General features: G+C 42.9%; 2 protein-coding genes across 2 annotated transcripts; one reads left to right on the top strand and one right to left on the bottom strand.

Moving 5' to 3' along the window:
* Nucleotides 1–4,080: 4,080 nt before the first annotated feature.
* Nucleotides 4,081–15,486, bottom strand: FBXO45 (F-box protein 45). Its single transcript, XM_089509342.1, has 3 exons — nucleotides 15,006–15,486; nucleotides 5,396–5,752; nucleotides 4,081–4,894 (listed from the first exon to the last, which is right to left on the bottom strand). The coding sequence occupies exons 1-3, from the start codon at nucleotides 15,348–15,350 to the stop codon at nucleotides 4,709–4,711; spliced, it is 888 nt and encodes a 295-aa protein (XP_089365468.1). The 5' UTR covers nucleotides 15,351–15,486; the 3' UTR covers nucleotides 4,081–4,708.
* WDR53 (WD repeat domain 53) lies at nucleotides 14,825–20,558 on the top strand. The gene is made up of 3 exons (XM_089509341.1): nucleotides 14,825–15,877; nucleotides 16,351–16,844; nucleotides 19,830–20,558. Exons 2-3 carry the CDS (start codon nucleotides 16,365–16,367, stop codon nucleotides 20,400–20,402), a joined length of 1,053 nt encoding a protein of 350 aa, XP_089365467.1. The 5' UTR covers nucleotides 14,825–15,877; nucleotides 16,351–16,364; the 3' UTR covers nucleotides 20,403–20,558.
* The last annotated feature ends 1,660 nt before the right edge of the window (nucleotides 20,559–22,218 follow it).

The raw sequence follows: 22,218 nt of genomic DNA, 5'->3' as shown, positions 1-22,218 counted from the left end.
ATTGTGCTATTATTTCTTAGACTGTACGCCACGGGCAGGTTTACTCTTATCTATTTTATTGTTTCTGTGTACCGCACTGTGCAAATCTACAGCACTATATAAATAAGGCATAATAATAATAATAATAATAATAGTAACAATAATAATGTAGGAACTTGAAACCTAGTCTCTCAGAATCCTAGTCCAATACTTAAACGACTGTACCACACTGGTTCTTGAAATGGCCTTGAACACATATAAATAATACCTTAGACTTCATAATTGAGAGAAAGCAAGCTTTGATCCCACATATCAGGCAGAGGAGTTGGACTACTGGCTTATGCATATCTGAATTACTATTTGTTCTTCCTTGAGAATTATTTCCCTAAAAGGTAGGTAAAAATCTTCTAATGAACTCATAAATGCTTAAAAATGTATATTCAGCAAGTATTATTAACTAATAAATATAATTCCAGATCTTCCTATACACACATACACTTTTAGATCGAGAACATACTAAGTATATTCTCAACCTACTTTGAGAATAAGAACAAACATCCTGTGCTGACATAAATTTTAGTTTATATGTATGATGGAGTAAGACACACCACTATGGATTTTTACCACACACAACTGTAGTAAGCAAATGTTATTTATACACTTGTCCCTCCCTTTTCGCAAACCTGGAGCCCGCAGTCTTGCTCTTTGTGGGAGGGACAAGTGGGGAGGGATAAAATGGCAACGCACACCAATGCACAGCCTCTGCATGCGCACCACTGCTTTCAATGGGACTCAAATGTTCGCTGGGGGGGGGGGGTCCAGAATGGATCGCCTGAAAATTGGGAGGGGCTACTATATAATCTCTTAGTGCTTTTCTCAAACTGACATTTTATCTTAATGTAAGTAAATGGTGAACAACCTACAGGACAGCAGAGTCAAGGTTTTGCATTATACACAAATTTGCAGTTGATATCAGCTAGTCATAGGAATACTGTAAAAATTCTATGTGCTTAATTTAAACAAAAATTGTGACAAAGCTCATAGCCCAAACCATCCAATGCCATTCACACTTACTCTCTCTATAAAAACACAATATTACAAAGTTATATTTTTATATCTGAGCAATTTATTTCTTATTTTTACAGCTTGCAGTTGGTCTTCAGGTAATAAGTTATAAGAGCCTTATATACATAAATCTGTCCCTTGTGCCCCAAAGGATCATGGACAAATTGGCAAAACCAGAACGCTGTGCCACATAGATAAGGAAAGAAGACATCCCATTTAAATGGAAGTAAAGACTAAATGGAACCAAAGAATTCCCTGGTGTAGCCTTTAGGACTAGCTCTCGCTACATAAAAAACTGTAGAAGCTATCTAGCCAAGGCTGTGCAGGGAGACTAGATTAATCTAACAAAATTTGTTTCTTTACTTTTTTCAGTTCATGCCATAAGATTCATAGTAGTGATATATGTTATATTATACTGTATAGCTGAATATTATTTCTGGAAATCATAAATCTTTCCCAGTTCACTCACTACTTCTTAGTACCATATGTTGAAAGGCATTTATTTGTTTCATTCTGACTTTTTTTTAGAAACAGACCAAGGATGAAAATGTTCTGTTGAGCAATATGCTTCACACAGAACATATATTTTAAAACTTCAGTTCACACATGCAACCCTCAGATACAGTTCTGCAGTATCTGAGTACAGAAGAAAACTAAAGTGATCAAGAGTAAAGCCTGAATGGCTGAGTACATACAAACTCTTAGTAAAGCCACTCCTCTTATTTTCAGTAGCTCTGAAGAAAGTCACTGTTTACAAAATCTGATGCTCCACAGCTATCAGCGCCATGGAGCAAATGTTTGTTGGCAGAAGTTGGCAGATTCAAAGCCTCAACCCAGCAGTCAATCATAGCTTCCTTCTTCGGCTATTATAAGGATACAACAGCAAAACTTTGGAAAGATTAAAGCTGGATTTGTTAATGTGCCAAGATGCTACAACAGATGACAAGCTAGTTAAGCCTATAGCAAGGGTGGGCAATGTGCAGCACATGTGTTCTTTTCATTGGTCATTGTCACTAAAGATTCTACTGCCTTAAAAGTTTCCTAGTGATTCTATTTGCAAACAATCCATATGGGGCGTGTGTACTTGTTTTTCAGCAGAATCCTACTTCCAACAGACTGCTGGGAATATATTTCTGCTAGGAAACAAGATGCATGTTTGTCACACATCATGCTTCCCAGCGCACTCACTGAATCTTTTGCAGCAGCAGTTGTTCTTACTAGCAGCAGCAGAGACTGGCATCCCCCCTGAGTTCTAGAAATGCCCCCCAATCCGAGGAAGTTGTCCATTTTGCCATTTAATAGGAGGGCTAAGGTTGCTGGGAAGAGCACCGCATAATCGCTGTAATTGTTTACTGAAGATCAGTGGCATTACCAAAAATTCTGGCTTAAAAATTCTCATCTTAAAGCTTTCATTCAGTTAAAAGTGTACTCCCCAGTTGTAGGCTAAACAACTATTATGAAAAAAAAATACAGACCTATTTAGCAGCATCCACAAAACTAAGCCACCCTTCTACAGCTTAAACGAGAATGAAAATAATTAGAAAATTGTTCCCCTTTAGGCATTTTTATACTTGTTGAAGGAGTTATCAGATAACTTGCAGAACTGCAAAACTTTACTATGTAGCAAAGAATGTAAACAACATCACCTTTTCTCCCAAAGCCACAATCCTATATATACTTCTTTGGGAGTAAGCCCCACTAACAGCAGTGGAAATTGCTTCAAAAGAAATATGCATAGGGTTGCCCTGAAAGTGTTTTACTACTCGCTCTCAAATAAATATATTTATACGGTAGAACAAAATAACACTTTAGTACCAAAAGCTGGCATTTGGACTTAACAAGGATAAGACATACAAGCTATACAGGATATTGGTGCCAGAGAATGACAGAGATATAAAACAAGACAAGGAAAAACTGCCTTGGGAAAAGGTAGTTGCTTCATCAGATTCAAGTCCTTCCACTTTATACCATTTATTGGCCACATATCACAATAAACCTGAAGTTTAAAGAATTCTGGCTTATTGTGAATAAGCCAATGTTCTTGGATATGCTGCTTCAATGTTCCTGCTTGGCTCGTCTGGCAACTGAGAGCAGCTAAACATACTGAGGGTCTTAAACAGTTTATTAATTTATAAAGTACAAACTGTTTCTTCTCTAACAAGCCAGAGTCTAATAAAAAAAAAACCCATGACCTATGACTGTCAAAAAGAGGCATACTAGAACTCTTGATTCATACACAACACTGAATAAACCACAATCAGAATAGCCACGGTTTGTTTATCACTGGAAGTAAGTAGGCAACAAACAAGGGGCTTGTAAATGAAAAAGCAAGGTTCCCTTGGAACTCAGACTTACCATTTCCTCTGAACTGGCCCATTACCTTTGCAGGAAGCCTTTTCAGCCTCTAGACTAACTTTTAATACTTGTGAAATAGACCATGGGCTTAAAATTTGAGTGTAATTTAAATTTCAAATTATTGAAACTAATGGTTTAAATATTTTGTAATAATTTTGTAAGAAATTATTCAGAAAATAATTTTCCTAAAATATCCTAAACAGATATTTTGGTAGCAATTTGCAAACCTAATTTTTAAAACCCTCACAGTTAGAATGGACTTTCCCTTTACACATATGAACACACACACTGTTCTAGCTATCAAATCTTAGCCATTTAACAATAGTCATATTGTCACAAGAGATGTACAACAAAACAAAAGAATTGCACTTATATATGTTATCCATCTCTTCAACAAAAGATGATATTTGCCGTGTAGTGGTCTTTGCTTTCAAGAAATTAAGACCTGTTACAGACAGCCAAAATAAAGCTGCTTCGAGTCACAGTGGAGGTATGGTGTTTCAATGATGCATGCGTCCTAAGAGTCCAGAAGCCACACCAAAGCCACGCTCCAGTCCTTAGGGCTGGAGCATGGCTTTGGTGCGACTTCTGGACTCTTAGGAAGCATGCATCATTGAAACACCATACCTCCACTGTGACTCGAAGCAGCTTTATTTTGGCTGTCTGTAACAGGCCTATATCTCATTTAGAGCAAAAGCAACTTGGTTTTGCAACAATTGTTAAAGTGTTCTGTATAAACAGTCTTTAAAATACACATCAGTGTAGCTGGCAGCTGCACAATATTTAGACCTGGAGAAGTGTAGCCCAAAGACCACATTTCTAAAGTACATTTCAAATATATTAAATAAAACCTAACCCATTACCTTTGGTAAAACACACCAAATCAAAGGCAGGAAGAAACAAATACTGGTAGTTCTAAAATTGAAACCTTTTCCACAACACACAATACTTACACATCTTGGGTAACAGCCTCAACCACACCTATTAAACATTTCCTTAAATATATATGGGATTCCACATTGCTGCCTTGGCAGCAACATTTTATGCAGCATGCATGCAGTTAACTGCCCATTCATCCCATTGCAACTCCCTGAGGAATTTTCTGGTCTGGCAGAAAAAGGAAACGTTTATGCACTCTTGTTCCATGAAGCTGGTCTTCTAGACGACACATTCTGGATCTCGTGGATGTTTCTTGGACATATATCCAAACATTTCATTCATGCTTCCTTATTAACCAATGTGTAAGTTTCTCCATACTGTCAACTTGATTTTCATGTCCCAGTTTAAAAAACACAAACAAACAAGAATATCATCCATCTAAGGGTTTTCCCAAATAAACTAACGTCACCTCAGTATTTCCATACACAGCAGACACTGCTGGATACAGACATGTCTTTGGCAGTCCTCGGAATGCAACTCCTAAGAACTCATACCCTCGTTCAAAAGCCAGTGTTTTATCTTCCATATCGAGGATGACACGAATTCTCTCACCTATCTATAAGCAAAATCAGAAAAGGTTGGGGGAAATGGACAAGACAAAGATGGAAATTTATGTTAGAGACAAAGCAATTCATGGAGAATTGTTTCAATTCAAAAGGTGGTTTGCTAGTCAAAACAATTCAAATACTATTTGCACAAGGGATTTGAAATACCTACAGTCTTAACTTCAGATAGATTTCAGACTTATGCACATTTACCTAGGAGTATGTCCTACTGATCACAGAGGAATATTTCCAAGTAAATCTGCATATAATGAAGCCTGAAATAAAACATACTGGCCTAAATCCAATTTGTAGTCTCTGCAAGAGTAGATTCAATGAAGAAAGTACTGAATAATTAAGTTCAAATTTATGTAAATCCTGTTGATTCAATGAGTCAACTCTAACTGGGACTTGCAACTGGATCATACCCATCATAACCTGCTAGGTAAAATTATTAAAGACACAAGTGTTCACAACTCTAGCAGAACTTTGGAAATACACCAAGATGAACTCACCTGATATTTTGGGGCATTGTTGCACTGTGGAAAGCTACCATTTACTTCACCATTATGCAACAAGTTATTGTCCACCAAATTCCAGCCCCAGCTCTGGTCATCACTGCCCAGGAGGGCCACATAGCCTTGACACTGCATGGGAGCTCGTTTTGTTGCAATTCCAATTACTGCCACTGTACCAAGGGGACCTTCCCACCAGACTTCCCAGGCATGACGACCTTCACTGAAGCCAATCTTGGTCCTTGCTCCATCTGTACTTTGAGCGATGGGATTCCGGTGCAAAGTAAATCCATTCTTCTTAATGTAGACATTCCTAGAACAATCATTGGTGCTGAAAGCATGCTGAAAGGCACGTACCTTGGGTTGGGAGAGGGGAGGAATTGAAAAAAAGTAAAGAACTTGAGATAAAATTGTCAACCTACGCAAAGCCTATAAGTAATGCTAATGTTTAAATTTATTCTCTTCATAGTTAGTACAATTTCCTCCTTTAAATCTTAAAACATAATCTGTTTACTTCCCAGTCTACCTGAGCAATACCTCCTTCTCATTCTCTCTTTTGGCAGCATTACAGTTAAAACTAAGACCTTAAGCCTAAAGATTTGAGGTACAAGTAAGATATAGCAAAAAGAAAAAAGAATCAACCTTAAAGTGATCAAATTGAGATGGAAAATGAAGAAATGGGACTATGTGTGCAACACCACCACAAAGAATAGGTATGTTAGGGAAAATATTCTCTTCTTGTTAACAACAGCTCATGTGGTGTTGATGACATGTCATACTAGCCTAGACAACTTGAGAGATACAAACAGCCCTCCTAAAAGGGCATCTTAAACATCATGCAGTTTTGAAATACAAGAAAGCTGGCAGGTTAACTTGAGGGAAAATAGTATATAGAAAGATTTTGTAACACCTTTGAGATTAACTGAAACAAAGAAATTGGCAGCATGAATTTTTGTAGACTTCAGTCTACTTCCTCAGATGCATTAGTAAGTGAAAACTCATCAACACCAGGTCTAAATGTAAAATATTTTGAATGAGACATGGACAATTAAAAAACGTGTTTTATTTTGTGAGCAGTCAAGTTATGTGAAAAGAACACCAGTTGAAAATATCAGAAACAAAGAACCACAGACTTCATCATTGGCAGAATGGGATCAGTAGTGCCAATGACCCAAGACATAAGTCTGCCAAGCCCTTCCAGAAAAACAGAAACTTTTCAGACCAACGAAGCGCTTTTAAATGAGCTCTTTCTCAAGCCTGCTGGGAAGAAGGAACCTCCATTTGAGTCCAGTTTCTTAAATTATTTTATTTTCAATTGTGTTTGCTTATTTAATTCATTCAAAGCAGTTCTACAGTGCTTTTCTGCATAAAAACTTCCCAGAGTGGCTAATAATTTTTTAAATAGTACAGTAGTCCTTGTATTCAGTCTTATAATATAAGGGACAGCACACAAAAGGAGGAAAAATGAACGTTGGGTACTTACCGTGACACGTTCATTTCCTGCAGAGAAGGATCCTGGCATCCTGTAATCTGGGTTTAGCTCCTCCTATTTGCTCCTGTAGGCAGGGACAATAAACAAAAGACCGGCCCCTATATAGGGAGGAGCTAGCCCCCCTGAGCCTCAGTGAATAACAAGCCAAGCGACTAGTAAGGTAATCAAGGAACTGAACTTTAGTAACATCAGCTAAGGGTTAACTAGAACACCTTAGAAAAAACTAGTCCAAGAACAAACAAGAACTCAGAAAAACCAATCCAGCAACAAGAAGAAGAACAAGGCAGGTCCACCAACAGGCAGGCAGGCAGGGTCGGAGGCCGCAGGCAGCACCCGGGTGGGCAGGATGCCAGGATCCTTCTCTGCAGGAAATGAACGTGTCACGGTAAGTACCCAACGTTCCTTTTCCCAGCAGAGAGGGTCCTGTCCTCCTGTAATCTGGGATTTACAAAAGCCCTCTCGAACTGGGAGGGAGGTGCTGCTAGGAGACTGTGGCCCCCGACACAATCTGTTGGAGGAACCTCCTTTCAAATGACGCCTCTGCGGACTGAGACACGTCCAGTTTGTAATGTCTTATGAAAGTCGAAGGCGACTTCCATGTGGCCACCTTGCAAATATCTGACAGGGAGGCGCTAGTGGTCAAGGCCGCAGAGGTAGATGCACTCCTGGTTGAGTGCACCATCAACCCCTCGGGTGGAGTGAGATCAAGAGTTCAGTAGCTCTTTTGAATACAAGACCTGATTCACCTACTCAGAGTCGAGACTGGTACCTTGCACCCCAAAGAGCCCAGGCGAAAGGAAAAGAACATCTCAGATGACCTTAAGGTTGAAGTGCTCTTGATGTAGATTTTGAGGGCTCTGCACACATCCAATGTGTGCCAGGTCTTTTCCAAGTCCTTCTTAGGATCAGGGCAGAATGAAGGCAGGAGAATGTCCTGTGACACCTGAAAGGCTGAGTTGACCCTAGGCACGAAGGTAGGGTCTGGACGAAGGCACACTGAGACTGGCCTAAAAATATACAAGTCTTTATATACCGACAGGGCCCCAGCTCTGACACCCATCTGGCGGAAGGAATGGCCGTGAGGAAGATGACCTAGAGGGAGAGGTGTTTGAGGAAGGCCTCCCAAAGGGACTTGATCGGTCCAACCGTCAGAGCCTTTAAGACCGTGTTCACATCCCAAGATGGAAAACGATGTCTGGTGGGCAGGCCCTGATGGAAACTCCCCTCAACAGCCTCTTAATGTGAGGGTGGCTGCCATTCTAGATGCTCTCGTATGGAGCAGAAACGACGTGATGGCAGACACCTGCCTTATAACCATGTTGGGTCAAGTCCCTTCTTAATGTCAACTTGGATGGACTATAGCAGGTCAGCCACTGAAAACCTGAAGCAGTTGATGAGAACTTGCCTAAGCAGTGGATTATGTGATCAATCAGAATAGAACCTTGCAAACATCTGTGAACCTGTGTAAAATAAGACTAATCCCATGGTTAGGCAAAGAAGACACTGGATTAACCTTTATCTCGCAGACATTGGTGAGTCCATGCAGAAGCATAGATGCACTGTGTTAACAGGGCATGTGGTCAGAATTAAGTCTGATTTCTTTTGAGGATGAACTTGTCTAGAGACTTCAAAAATCACCCCAACTCCATGTAGCAGACTATCATCAACCTGTATGAAGGCTGAGGGGTCTCGCGGCTAAATGAACTGCTGATTAAGGAGTCATGAAATGGGAACAGGGGGCTTGGCAAGGATAGCCCCCTGGTATCTAATTTCGAGGAGAGAATTTTCTCCACAAAAGGGATCTGTCAAAGGAACACAAACCTAAATTTAAAATAGTATAGTGGGCCCTCAATATGGAGTTGGATTTAGGACTTTGCATGGATACCAAATCCATGGAAGCTCAAGGCACATAAAATATAATCGCATAGTAAAATGGAGTCTCCTATATAAAATAGTAAAATCATAGTTTGCTGTGTTGTATTTTTGTTTTTTGGAATATATATATATATATAAGCTGTGGGTATATAGGTGGCTGGTGTAAGTCTGTATATGGAGCTGTATGGTATATTAAATCTGAGCATTTTTGCTAGCAGAAAACAAGGCATAGGCACTAGGAAGTCCGTTTTTCTAGCCCCAAAAGGTAGTAAACAATGATGTTGTTTGGACCAGACCATGCCATGAAAACCCAATCAGGGATAAGACACTCACCCACACAGCAGCTAACCTTATAACCATAAAATCATAGAATCATGGAGTTGGATGAGACCACAAGGGCCATCAAGTCCAACCCCTGCCATGCAGGAAATCACAATCAAAGCATGCCCAATAATATTCAAAGGAATCTTGTAGCACCCTGAGACCACTAAAGAAAAGAGATTAGCAGCATGAACCTTCATGGCCTTGAGCCCAATTCATCATATGTATGATAGATCCTGTTACAATAGGCTTTCCAAGCCAGGCAGCAGTTGAATGGCAAGCCCATCAGCAGGCATTCTTACTTAAAATTTAACAATCTAGACAAGGTAAGAGGTAATTGTGATTTTTGTGGCAGACCCCTCAGGGCTCTGTAGGATGTCTGAATGGGATTTGAAGCAACCCCTTAGTAGAGAAACCTGATTATATTGTTTTAAAACACTCATGGAGGAAGGGGAGTTTCTCCCCCCATGGAGAAGAGTCTGTCTGTTTTTGATAAGAATTTTTCTTAACCCCCTGTATTAGTGAGAACCATCTCATGGAAGAAACTGTGTTGTTGTTGTTGTTTTTTAGTTTCTTCCCTTTAACAGACATCTCTCCAAGAAAGAAGGGAAGGCAAGGGGAGCCACATCTTTTGAGGCTAGCTGACTGAGGTCCACTGTGTTTTATAACAGGAACATAATCCTTTTGCCACTAAAATGGAGTTTGGTTGGTCACTTTAATCCAATATATCTATTACCTCATATGAGATGTTTTTACCAAAGATCTTCAATGTATGTAAGCATTAGAGGTCTGCTGAGTCCAGTCCAACCCCATTCTGCCATGCAGGAACTCTCAATCAAAGCATTCCCGATAGATGGCCCTACAGCCTCTGTTTAGAAGTGGGTGGCAGAGGCCATGCTCTCTCTGGGGTGGACATGAAGCCATTTTATGCTTTTTTGTGGGATGATCTGTGGCAGCCAAAAAAGACCATTTTAGAGTTGGAAGCTTCAGCTCCTGCTGAGCCAAGTCCAGCTTCCTTTACAGCCATGTGTCTGTGCAACACAGAGGAGGAATCCTCTGCCTCCTTACACACCATCTCATTATAAGAATTCAAAAGGAATGTGCAGGAGCCCTGGCAACACCACCATGTGTTTCCCAGTCTGCAAATGGATCCCCCACACCTGTTAGGGTCCTGGGTGTCATTGGGGCCAGAGATGGGAAGGAAGGGGGAGACCAAGGGTTAATGCCCCCATCTGCCCTCCTGGCAGAGTCCCAAACCTTCTGCTAGGCATAGTGCCTGCAATGGCCATGGCAGAGGCCTCATGGCAATGCCTGCCCTAGATCTGGCAAAGGTTCTTTGGTGGCTAGAGAGAGAGGGCCCCTGGTACTCACCGTTCTCCTGTGACTTCTGGCTGGCTTGCCTCTCTGACCTTGGCCATTTCAGGCTGGGCAGAGGTGATGCAGAGAAATCCTTTGCCATGGCTTTTGGCTGGCCTGTCCTCTGAACTCTGGCCCCAAATGGGCTGAGCAGGGAAGTTTCCATGACTTCTGGCCAGTTTCCTCACTGATCCCTGGCCTTAAACAGGCTGGGCAGAGGTGATGTAGAGAAACAGAGACATGGAGGGGATACCCCTCACCATCTCTTCCCACGGCTCCCATGTGCTGCAATGCTGTTTGTAGAAATCTCCTGTGCTCCCACCATGAAAGGGGGCAGCTTTGGAGGAGAGGGAGAGTCATTGGCAAAGCCAAGACCTTTCTCCAATCCTGGGAGCCCTTGCCATTTAAAGTCTTCTTCATGCTTCCAAGGCTGTAGTAAAGAAGCTGCAGAGCAACAGCAAACACATCCCAATGGGTCTCCCTCTGAAGCCAGCTCCCTCTGTTGAGCTGGCAGACCCTGAGCTAGGGAAGCCTGGGTTAAGGATGGCCCTTCACCCATGCTCTCAGGGTCCTCAGCCATAGCCACCACCAAGGAAGGGGGGAAAGGCAGGAGAGAGGAGAAGAAGGGAAGGCCAAGAAAACTCTCAAACCACTTTCGTAGAAAGGAAAAACTTTGCTGGCTCGAAGAGAACATCCTGCTAGGAGCTTAGGCAGGAACAAGACTGAGGCTCAGGGGGGCTAGCTCCTCCCTATATAGGGGCCGGTCTTTTGTTTATTGTCCCTGCCTACAGGAGCAAATAGGAGGAGCTAAACCCAGATTACAGGAGGACAGGACCCTCTCTGCTGGGAAAGGGAAACTGGGGAGGCACTAATTCATAATATTGTAAAAGCCTTCTGACAGCCAGCTGGGATGGAAACAGTTTTTGGGTGAGGGGTAAAAGAAACTGATCTCTTATCAGGGCTGATGAAAGACCCTCTCCTGAACCTCAGTGCAATGGCTGCAACCATTTAGCAATATACCTGTAGAGGTTTAGCATCACAAATCCTAACATAAAAGGCATCTAGATCCCCACCGTCAGCTGAGCAGAGGTGTCACATCTATGGAGCATGTGTTCAAGGAGTGTTTCCATACTACTGATATGCAGTTGGCCTTCCACATTTGCAGATTTGACTTTTGCAGATTTGACTATCTGTGGTTTCGATTAACTCTGCCAGATGCTGACCATAGAGTTGTGCTGGTGAACCAAGAAGTTCCTAGAGAAAACACCTCTCTAGACATTTGCAGGTCCTCCAGTATGATTCTATGGTCAACTTCTGGCAGATGTTGACTACAAAGTTGCACTGGAGGACCTGGAAAATCCTAGAGTGATGTTCTCCACAGTAAGAAGAATAGTGCTTTTTTTATTGGCTGTTTTTCCACATTCGTGGGGGTCCTTCACCCTTACCCCTGGCAAATGTGGAGGGACCACTGTACATGTGCACCATTAAGGGTGGACTTCATCTAGACCACAGACCAGCCCTCAAATCTTTTTTTTTTTTTTTTTGTGTCTGGTGGGATTTGCCTTAGAAGGAATCAATAAGCAGACCGTGCATCTGAGCATGTGCAGCAGTCATTCATTCATTCATACCATACACAGGCGAGTGAAGCAGGGGTGTCACCAGGAGCATAACTAGGGGGCTGTGAACCTTATCAGGTGACACCCAAAGTGGAGGTGACACTACTGCTCCCCAAACATCTGCCTGCAGCTGTTGCATTGAGGTTCAGGAGTTGGGTGGGTTAAAAAATCTGGGGCCTGTCCATTTGCCCCATTCTCCTACCACAGAGCCTCACCCCTCTCACCCCATCTCTTCAGCATTTTAAAGGGATGCAGGGGAATGCCTGAGCCTGACAAAAGGTGGATGTTTGGGGAGCAGTGTTGTCACCCCTCCTGATGGTGAATCCTGGTAAGGTCTGCGCCCCCAGCACCCTCCTTTTGACATCTGCCCCTTCTCCACTTTTCTGGGCTCTGAAGGGGAAGAGGGTTTGTGGGGAGGGGCTCCCTGCCTCCCTGGTTACATCCACACTGCAGATATAATCCAGTTTGATGCCACTTTAACTCAGTGCTAGGGAATTCTGGGACTTGTAGTTTGTTGTTGCACCAGAACTCTCTGGCAAAGAAGGCTAAATGTCTCACGTTGATAGGTTTTTATACAGTAAAGTGGGTTAGGATGATTTAGTTTAGGGACAATGTCAGAATGAGATGTTACACAGTGGACCCTTGTTATCCGCTGGGGTTTGGTTCCAGGATCCTCCAGGGATAACAAAATCTGTGGATGCTCAAGTCCCATTAAATATAATGGCAGAGCAAAATGATGTCCTTTTTATAAAATGGCAAAATCAAGGTTTGCTATTTGGAATTTACACTTTCCAAAATGTTTTCAAGCTGTGGATGCCTGAATCTGTGGATTAAAAAACCCAGTGGCTGAGGAGGGCCAATGTATAAGAAGGTAAATGAACTGAATGAGGCACATGAATATGTATGTTATAAATGTGTTTGTTTGTGTTATTAGAACTATGTTATAATTATAATTGTGTTATATTATGTTTGTTTATGTCTAAGTTTGTATGCATAAGTCAATAAAAATCAGGTAAAACAAGAGAAGGCTAAATAGCCTTTTGGCTGAAGAGAGGGGTATAACTAGTATAAATAGATAAACCTCTCCCTAAACTACACTTCCCAGCATCCCTTGCCTTGAGCCAGGGCCGCCAAAGCGCTGTGGAAGTGGGGTGGCCGTGCCTGGGAGCAGGCCCGTAGCTAGGGCTTTAGGGGCCCTGGGGCAGAAAGTACATTTGGGGCCCCTATACCTTTTTTATATCCTGAGTCCTACCGTGAGCCATGGGCGCCATCTTGGCACACCGCTATTTACATGGGGCGCGTGTCAATGACATGGCTCATGCGCCATGTCCAAATGGTGCAGCGCACGAGGGACGTCACAGCGCCTCTCCAGAGTGCTTGTGCTGCCTCTGTTGCAGTGGATAAAGGAGCCGCATGTCATGGCTTGGTTGTCATAATTTTCTACCACCAAACCGGGACAAAATGTAGAAAAAATGTAGTATAAAATTTACCCCAAAATGTAGGACAAGACTTACCCCAAAATATAGGACATTAAAAAAATGGAGGACATAACCAACTAAAAGCCAAAAACATCATTAATTTCTAAAATAAACATTAATATTAATGCTTACATTATAGAAATCTTGTTGCACCTCTGAGAGTAAATGCATCTGAGGAAGCAGACTTTAGGAAAGCTCATGCTGCCAACTTCTTTCTTTCAGATAATAATAATAATAATAATAATAATAATAATAGAATTCAAAGACATAGAGATTTTGGAGCACCTCTGAGACTAAATGTATCTGAGGAAGTGTGGCAGGAAGGAGCAGTGGAGGAGAACAGAGATTTGATCCCTTCTTTGGGCATAAAAAAACCCAATGGGCTTGTCACAACCTTAAAAGAAAGTGAAGGCAAATCCCCTCTGAACAAATCTTCCAAGAAAACCTTGGGGCAAGTCATACACTCTCAGCCTCAGAGGATGGCAAAGTCAAACCCTCTCTGAACCAGCCTCCCAAGAAAACCTCTTGAAGGCACACATACATACACTCAGACACAGCCAAGTCACCAAAGGCAACATCTCTGAACAAACCAAGAAAACCCACTAGGCATGTAAGTCACACACTCTCAGCCTCAAGGAAAGACTGGCAAAGGCAAGCTCTGAACAAACCAGGATGTTTTGAAATTCCTCCTGGGCAGAAATGTAGGATGTGTCCTGGATAAAGGAGGACGTCTGGTCACCCTGGTAAAATGGAAGACGTTTTGACATTGCTCCTGGGCAGGGCTGAAATGTAGGCCGTGTCCTGGATAAAGGAGGACATGTGGTCATCCTACCAAAAATGAAAGACATTTTGACATTCCTCCTGGCTAGAAGGTTGAAACATAGGACACATCCTAGAAAAGGAGGACATCTGGTCATCTTACAAAAAATGAGGACATTTTGAAATTCCTTCTGGGTAGAAATCTGAAATGTAGGACGTGTCCTATAAAAAGAGGCCAGAAAAGAGTTCAGCCTTGAGCTCTGGGCCCCACAACTTACTCTAACTCCCAGAATTCCATAGCCTTGAGCCAGAAAACCAGTTAAGCCTTGATATCTGGGCCCCACAGCATGCTCCACCTCCCAGAGTTCCATAGTGGTGAGCCAGGGAAAGAGTGACAGCGCTGCCAAGCCCGGCTCTTTCTCCAGTGAGGATGCAGCCTCTCGTCCTTCCCTCGCTCTCCTCCAGAGGCAGAGCTGCCTTTGCCAGCCTGGCGCCTCCCCCTCAGGCCCCACATGGCCGCGGCTGGAGTCTTCCTGACTTCCCTGTTGTTGGCAGGGAGAGGCTGGGCGAGCCACGCAGGGAAGACAGCGAGAGACCGGCGAGGCGAGGCGAGGGAGGGCGCTGCGGGGCCCCTTTGAGCCCCGGGGGCCCAGGGCCTGGCCCCGCCTGCCCTGCCCTAGCTAAGCCCTCTCTGGGGCGCCGGCGCTGCTGACCTTTCCCTTGTAGGTGGGGACGTTGCAGAGGACGTCGGTGCGGAGGGCCTCCTCGGCCAGGCAGCGGGCGGCCAGGCTCCTCCAGACCTCGCTGTTCTCGTCTCCGTGGAGGACGCGGTGCCAGAGCTTGCAGACCAAGGCGCAGCTCCTCAGCTCCCGCAGCTCCAGGTAGGAGAACACGAACTCCAGCACCCGACCGGGAAGACGCCAGCCGCCGCCCCCGCTCCCTCCGCAACACGAACCGGCAGCAGCCGAGGACGACGACGAAGAAGAGCCGGCAGCAGCGGCGGCGGCGGCGGCGTTTGTGGCCGAGTTCGACGGAGCCGCAGCCGCCGCGGCAGCCATCGCCTCAGGCGACCCTCGGCCGAAGCCCAGCTCCAGGCCCCACAGCTACGGGCCAATCCGGCTCGCGCCCTTCTTCCTCCAGGCGCGCAGGCGCGGCGCCGCCCTCACGGAACCTGACGCCACCGACTAAGGGCGGAAGTGACACTTCTCAAGCTAGCGCTCTTATTCGAACCTTACCCATTAACCTTCCGCGAAGACAGTCTGTTCCTTATTACTCTCCTCCCACGCTGCGCGGATGTGGCTTCTTTTAAGGTTTAATTTTATAGTTTCTTTTTCGCCCCGCCTCCCAAGAAACTAGGCCTTGAAGGTGAGGCGGCCATGTTAGGTAAGGGAAAAATGTTGAGAAACGGGGGCGGGGCTTCTCCACGCACGCGCAAGAGTTACTCCTGTCAGTGTGGAGGAGGCCCGGTAGGTGACGTCATATTCCCTCGCCGGAAGAGAAGGGGTGTCTGTCAGAGGCGGCGCCAGTCCTGGAGGTTTTCCCGAGAGGCGAGCAGTGCTGCTCCAAAGGCGGTGGCTTCCTGGAGGTAAGCATCAGTACCTTCAGCGTTTTGAGGTCTTTGAACGTTTCTTGTTGTCGGCCGCCTTGCAGCTGACTTGGACCCATGGCGCCTTGTCAAAACTGCAGCGCCCTCAACTTGTGCAGTTGCTCCTTGCAGCCTTAACCCTTTGCCTTGCGTCAAAAGAGAACCGCACTGCTGGCACTTCGAGCTTCTTTAAAAGGAGATCTGAACTCTTCATTTTAAAGCAGAGGGGTTTTTGGGGGGAAGACATGTTTTGGAGCGATGTGTCTCTGGGAGGCTGCAGCCCCAAAGGGCTCCAGGGAGGAAGCTCCCAGAGAGGCTCATGTCGAAGTTACAGTTCTGGAGCCAAAGACATTAGCACCAGCCGAAGCCCTCGGGCAGAAAAGGGGTTATCTAGGAGTTGCAGCTGATTGCTATTGTGAGTGTTTTGAAACAGGGAAGGATGGCTGTACTAATCGCCTTCTGTCTGTTTTCAGTCTCCTCAACTACTATGGCAGAGAAGTGGACCGGTGGACACTCTTCTTCAGTATTATGTCTGAACGTGAGCAAAGATGGCCTCTTGGCTTCAGGAGCAGAAGGAGGAGAGCTTACAATCTGGAATGAGGAAGGATGTCCATTGGAGCATCTGCAGCTCCAGAAAACAGAGGATGTCACTAGCGTTGTCTTTTCTCCCGTCTGTCCTGGGAGACTTTATGCTTCTCATGGGGAGACTATTAGCATTCTTGATGCCAGATGCCTCAAGGAACCGGTTGAACATTTCCATGTAAATGAGGATGAGATCGATTGTCTTTCGGTAAATGAAACAGACAGTTTCTTAGCTGCTGCCGACGATTCTGGGGCAATAAAGATAATTGACTTGGAAAGCAAGAAGTTAAGCCGCTGCCTGAGAAGACACTCAAATATTTGTTCATCTGCTGTGTTTCGACCTCAGAGACCTCAAAGCCTTCTTTCATGTGGCCTGGATATGAAGGTGATCAGCGGCAAATGGAAGCGTGATGTATTCTGCCTACTGGCCAGATGCGGGCAGGAAGTTATTAGATGGGTCTTAGCTTCTCTCCTATTTTACGTTAATTAGTTTGAGAGTCCTAGGAGTCACTAGATATAATTGAACTATACATTCATTGCTGGGGGGGGAGACATTATCTTCAAATGAGTAGTATGAGTGTTACCTAAGTTAAAACAAGCAGGCAACAGAAAAACAAATAGTTCTTGAAAAACAGGTTACTAGGATGCTACTGCATCAACTACATAGCCAGATCAAATACTGAAGGAGTTTAATACAGTTGCTCATCTGTATCCACTGATTCTTTGTCCTTTGATTCAATCATCCACCACTTCAACATATTTTAAAAAATTTATAAATTCCAAAATGCAAAGCTTGATTTTTCTATTTGATATAAGGGACACAATATTCCTACGTCATTGTATATAATACCATTTAATTATCTTGGCTTTCAGGGATAGTTCAGGCTTGATCTGTTCAAGGACCTCTTTTTTTGGTCGTCTTTGATGTTCTTGGTATTCTCAGCACTCTTCTTCAGCCCAAATGAGTGGGTTTTGTTTTTATCCGCTTTCCTCACTGCCCAGCTCTCATATCCATACATGGATACAATGGACTGGACAGTTCTAACCTTAGTGCTCAGTTGTATATCTTTACTCTTTAGGATCTTGTCTAGTTCTTTCAAAGTTTCCCTTCCTATTCCTAGTCTTTTTCTTATTTCTTGACTGCAGTCTCCTTTCTGATCAGTGTTTGATCCAAGGTACAGCAATTCTTTAATTATTTCAATTTCCTCATTATCTAGGTGGAATTTATGTAGATCCTCCTCCATGGTCATTATTTTTGCTTTCTTTATGTTCAGCAACAAGCATGTTTTTACACTTTCTTAGTTGACCTTCCTTAGTAATTGTTCCAAGTCCATGGTGTTTTCAGCCTCATATCTTAGATTGTTGATGTTTCTTCCTCCTGTCTTTACTTCACCTTCTTCTAAGTCTAAGCCTGCTCTTCATATAATATTTTCTGCATACAGGTTGAACAAGTAGGGTAATAATATGCAGCCTTGCCTGACCGGTTTCCCAATTTGGAACCATTATGCTTCTCTGTATTCTGTTCTAACAGCTGCCTTTTGTCTTAGATTTCTCATAAGGACTATCAAATGGCACCCCATGTTTTTAAGAGTGGGTCTTTTTTTTTGGGAGGGGGGTATATGCTGTCAAAGGCTTTGCTATCGTCTGTAAAGTGCATGCTGATTTTCTTTTGCAAACACCTCTCTAAAAGCTTCTGTATCTACACAGGCATTCCAGGTTTTAATCTCCCTTGAGCATTGTTAAATCTGAACAGCAACTGTTAACAGGTATATCTGTTTTTAGCCAAGCCTTACCAGCACCAGCATGTTTGGGCAGCATTTCTGGGCAGTTATTCGTCTATTAGTTTATCAGAAACAGCATAGCTGTTATCAACTAGCTGTCTTCATTTGTTGGATACATGCTAGACAAGCGATCTACATTTTGAGCCCTGTCTTAACTCCTTTTATTCTCTCTTTTCCCCACTCCACTAATCTGTTGTCCAAAGGTGTTTACTATCTCAGTGGCATTGCTAATGTTGGTGTGGGGGGCTGCCTTGCCCTCCCTCCCGCCTTCTCCCCCCCCCGACTGCTGCTGAGACAGCTGCACCCCCATAAAAGCCTTCAGGGTCTTGCACAGCTGCAGCCACACCAGACCCTGAAAACAGCTAAACCCCCCCCCCCCCACAGCAGCCACCGTTACTGAGGGGGGCAGCACTGCAGCCTCCAGAGGGCCTGTTTAGGGTCTGGTGTGGCTGCTGGGAAAGCACCCTTTTTTGTTTGCCTAGTAGTTATGCCAATCTCTCCAGGTGTACTACTGGGTGATACGCGCCTCTGGGGTGTCACCCTCTGCACCCCTTAGTGATGCCGCTGCACTACCTCTTGCTTATCTCTATCCAATTAAAATAATTATATTCTCCGTAACTTTATCTGGGATCCAGTAGATGTTGTAACCATCTTACTTGCCTCAGCTAGTGTACCTACAAGGAGGTCTATTCCTGGTAGATAGCGGATGTGTTTCTTTCTTATTTACATTACAATGGTCTCACATTTTTCCCAGACTGGAGCCGAAACCAGTTCCTTATTGATTCCAAATGATACAGACATGAACACTGACAGATTGAACTATTCATATTAGTTCTTTTACTATATATTTATAGTAAAGGTAGGTTACAAAACTGGCAGCTGAATAATCTGGCCTGCAACAGGGATATTCTTGGACTCAACTGTCTCCAAAAAAACAAGTGACTGTAGTACAAACAGGAATCCATCCTGTTTCCAAAGTTCAGAAATAGCAGTGGGGATTCTTTTGCAAGTTCAAGAGAATCCTGCAGTTATCTCTCTTGAAATTACCAGCAATTGCACTCACAAGGGGTTGGGGCTTCTGAGGGGATGATTCCCTGCCGTAATGGGATGAGTTATGCTGTCAGGTAGGAAGCAAGTTTCGGAATATACAGAGTAATTTTCACTTTGTAGTCATAGCCCAGGTCACTCAGTGATTAGTAGGCACGACCTCTGCTCTGAGTTCATAGCTTTTATGCTGCAGTGAACCTTGGTAATTCATAAGATATTTTGTTCAGCTTTGAAGAACGTTATAATGAATGCCATAAAAGCATTATAAAGATATTTTTGAATAATTTCTTTTTAAACTTCATTTTCTATGCTTAGCAATGAAATCAGAGCCTTTTAATATTGTATGTGTTGCTGTCAATAGTGTCTTTCCCTTGATTTATAGAGTAGAGAAGAATATCCCTTGTGAGATGTATCTCAGATGCTAATTCTGGGAATGGCAACATAAGGGGAACTCTAAATTTTATACATACACTTGTCTAATATGTGTTAGTATTTTCTGTGTTCTGTGAATCAATTCTGGATTTTGTTCTTGTTTTTTTAAGGTTATGATGTGGAATTTGCAGAAAGCTCGCCCACTGTGGATTGTGAACTTGCAAGAAGAGGAAGCAGATGAGCAGTCAGCTGGCCAGCTCTTTAACCCACCCCTGGTCTATTCTTTGTCTGTTTCTGTCTGCGGCAGTGTTTTTGGTTGTGGAGCTGAAGATGGTAAAATCAGGATCTTCCGGGTAGTAGGTTCCAAGTTTGAACAGGAGGTAGCATTTAAGGGTCACTCCTTAGGAGTGTCACAAGTTTTATTTTTACCAGAACCCTACCAGTTCATTTCAGGAGGAAATGATGGCAAAGTATTGTTATGGGATGTCAGCAATGAAGTAGGGAAACTGAAGAGTCCAGTCAGGCCCATTCATAGAAGGAAGACCAAGATGTCCAATGCCAAGAAAGTTGACAAAACAAACACAGAGCCTACAAGTGGATGTGTACCCTTTTCACCAAAACTGACTATTGAGCATGGAGAGAAAGTGAACTGGATTTCATACATAGAGATTAAGGGTTCTAGGAGAGTACTGGTTGCCGATCAGTCTAGTAGTATATCTGTCTATCCTATTGATGAACCTTAAACATATCTCAATAAGTAACTTGATTCCTTGATGTACTGGGTCTACCTGTTTGGGACTTTTTCTTCTTCTTTTTTGAAGCACCATCTTTATTACCTCAAATAAATTAAATCAACTGCACACATTCTGCATATCGATAAATAAATAAATAAATAAATATAATGAAGTTGATAAACCTAACTCATTGTATCAGTAATGGGATTTCTTGGGCTAAATCTGGTATGATCTTACTGATGAACTAGCAGTCAAAACTGTTGGTTGTAAATATATGTAATATGTTTGTAAATATATGTAAATATAACATCTCTGCCTTGTAAAAAAAGGAAAATAAAGAAATCCTTGCACTATTTAAAATTAAAAATACATTTTTTTCAAAACCATTAGTGGATTTCTGGAAACTACCAGTCCCCCCCCCCCCCTAGTTTTTGGAAGTCTGTGCCATCCCTGGAAGGTTCCAGAGACAGAAAATTGGTTTTGGGCTTTCCATAGTTTGCCTATCCCAACCCAAAATACATTATTTATTCATGTGTTGTTTTTAGAGCTAGAGCTAGCCAGCACAAATGAAATCTAATTACTATTTTTAATTATTACATTTTCAGATTCATAAATAAGCCTGTCCCTTTATTTCCATTTAATTTCCTTTATGTTGTACACTCAAGAAGCAGTAATTCAGACTATGCAAAAATACAGATGTTCTCAGTGCATATAGTAAAGATTTCTGTTGAAACATACAAAGATAAGAATCAACATCCTCCTTAACAAGCTCTGAACAAATTAATTATGGCCTGTTACAGACTGCCAAAATAAAGCTGCTTCGGGTCTCTTTGGAGGTATGCTATTTAAATGATGCATGCATCCTAAGAATCCAGAAGCTGCACCAAAGCTGCACTCCAGTGCTTAGGAATGGAGTGTGGCTTTGGCGCAACCTCCGAACTCTTAGGACCCATGCATCATTTAAATAGCATACCTCCAAAGAGACCCGAAGCAGCTTTATTTTGGCAGTCTGTAACAGGCCAATGTATCAGAAAGGTACCTCAGAAAGTCCTAAAGGTAGTCTTAAATTCTCCCTTAAAAGAAAAATAATGACATTCAAAGGCCTGCAGAGATACATTCTACTGGAACTTTGAGCAAATTGCTGTTATGCTGTGGCTGCTGTCTGAATGGAGGATAATGCACCAAGAATGCTACACACCTGTGTCTCAGGATATTCTGGCTTTAGCCTCAGAATACAGATGCTTATGTTTGTATTCTGGTATCAGGATGAGAATAAGATGTATTAGATACAAAAGATATGGATTTATAGATGGCTATTTTTCCTCCTCAAAATAGATAGGTACCTCTCCCATGTTGTTAATGCATATTTTAAAGATGGGGAAGACTACTCACGCATGCATTCTTGGTATCTAATGTCTCTTTCATTTTGTTACAGGTGAACACTGACAGAAAAAAGCAATTTATAAAGGCCTAAATCCAATTCCTAGTTTCAATTAAGTGATAGTATACTATAGCTGATTCATTTGCTCTACTCTGGCTGGGACTACCAATTGGATTTAGGCCAAGGGGTCTAAATGAGAAGAAATTTATTTAGCATTATTATTATTATTATTATTATTATTATGCTTTATTTATTTATGGTATTTATACCCCGCCCTTCAGCCCTAAAGGCTCTCAGAGTGGCTTATAATATTATTTTTAATTAGACGGTTCCCTGCCCTCAGGCTTACAATCTAAAAGACATGACACAAAAGGAGAAGGGAATGGTGGTGGGAAAGGGGATGAGGTCCAATGGTTATTCTCTCCCTCTGAGGCCTGGACCAAG

This window comes from Sceloporus occidentalis, unplaced genomic scaffold, assembly GCF_023333645.1.
Source record: "Sceloporus occidentalis isolate IW3139 unplaced genomic scaffold, rSceOcc1.0.p SCAF_2, whole genome shotgun sequence".
Classification (NCBI taxonomy): domain Eukaryota; kingdom Metazoa; phylum Chordata; class Lepidosauria; order Squamata; family Phrynosomatidae; genus Sceloporus; species Sceloporus occidentalis.
Note: the sequence above shows the minus strand (reverse complement) of the source record. Positions and strands in the feature narration are given on the sequence as shown.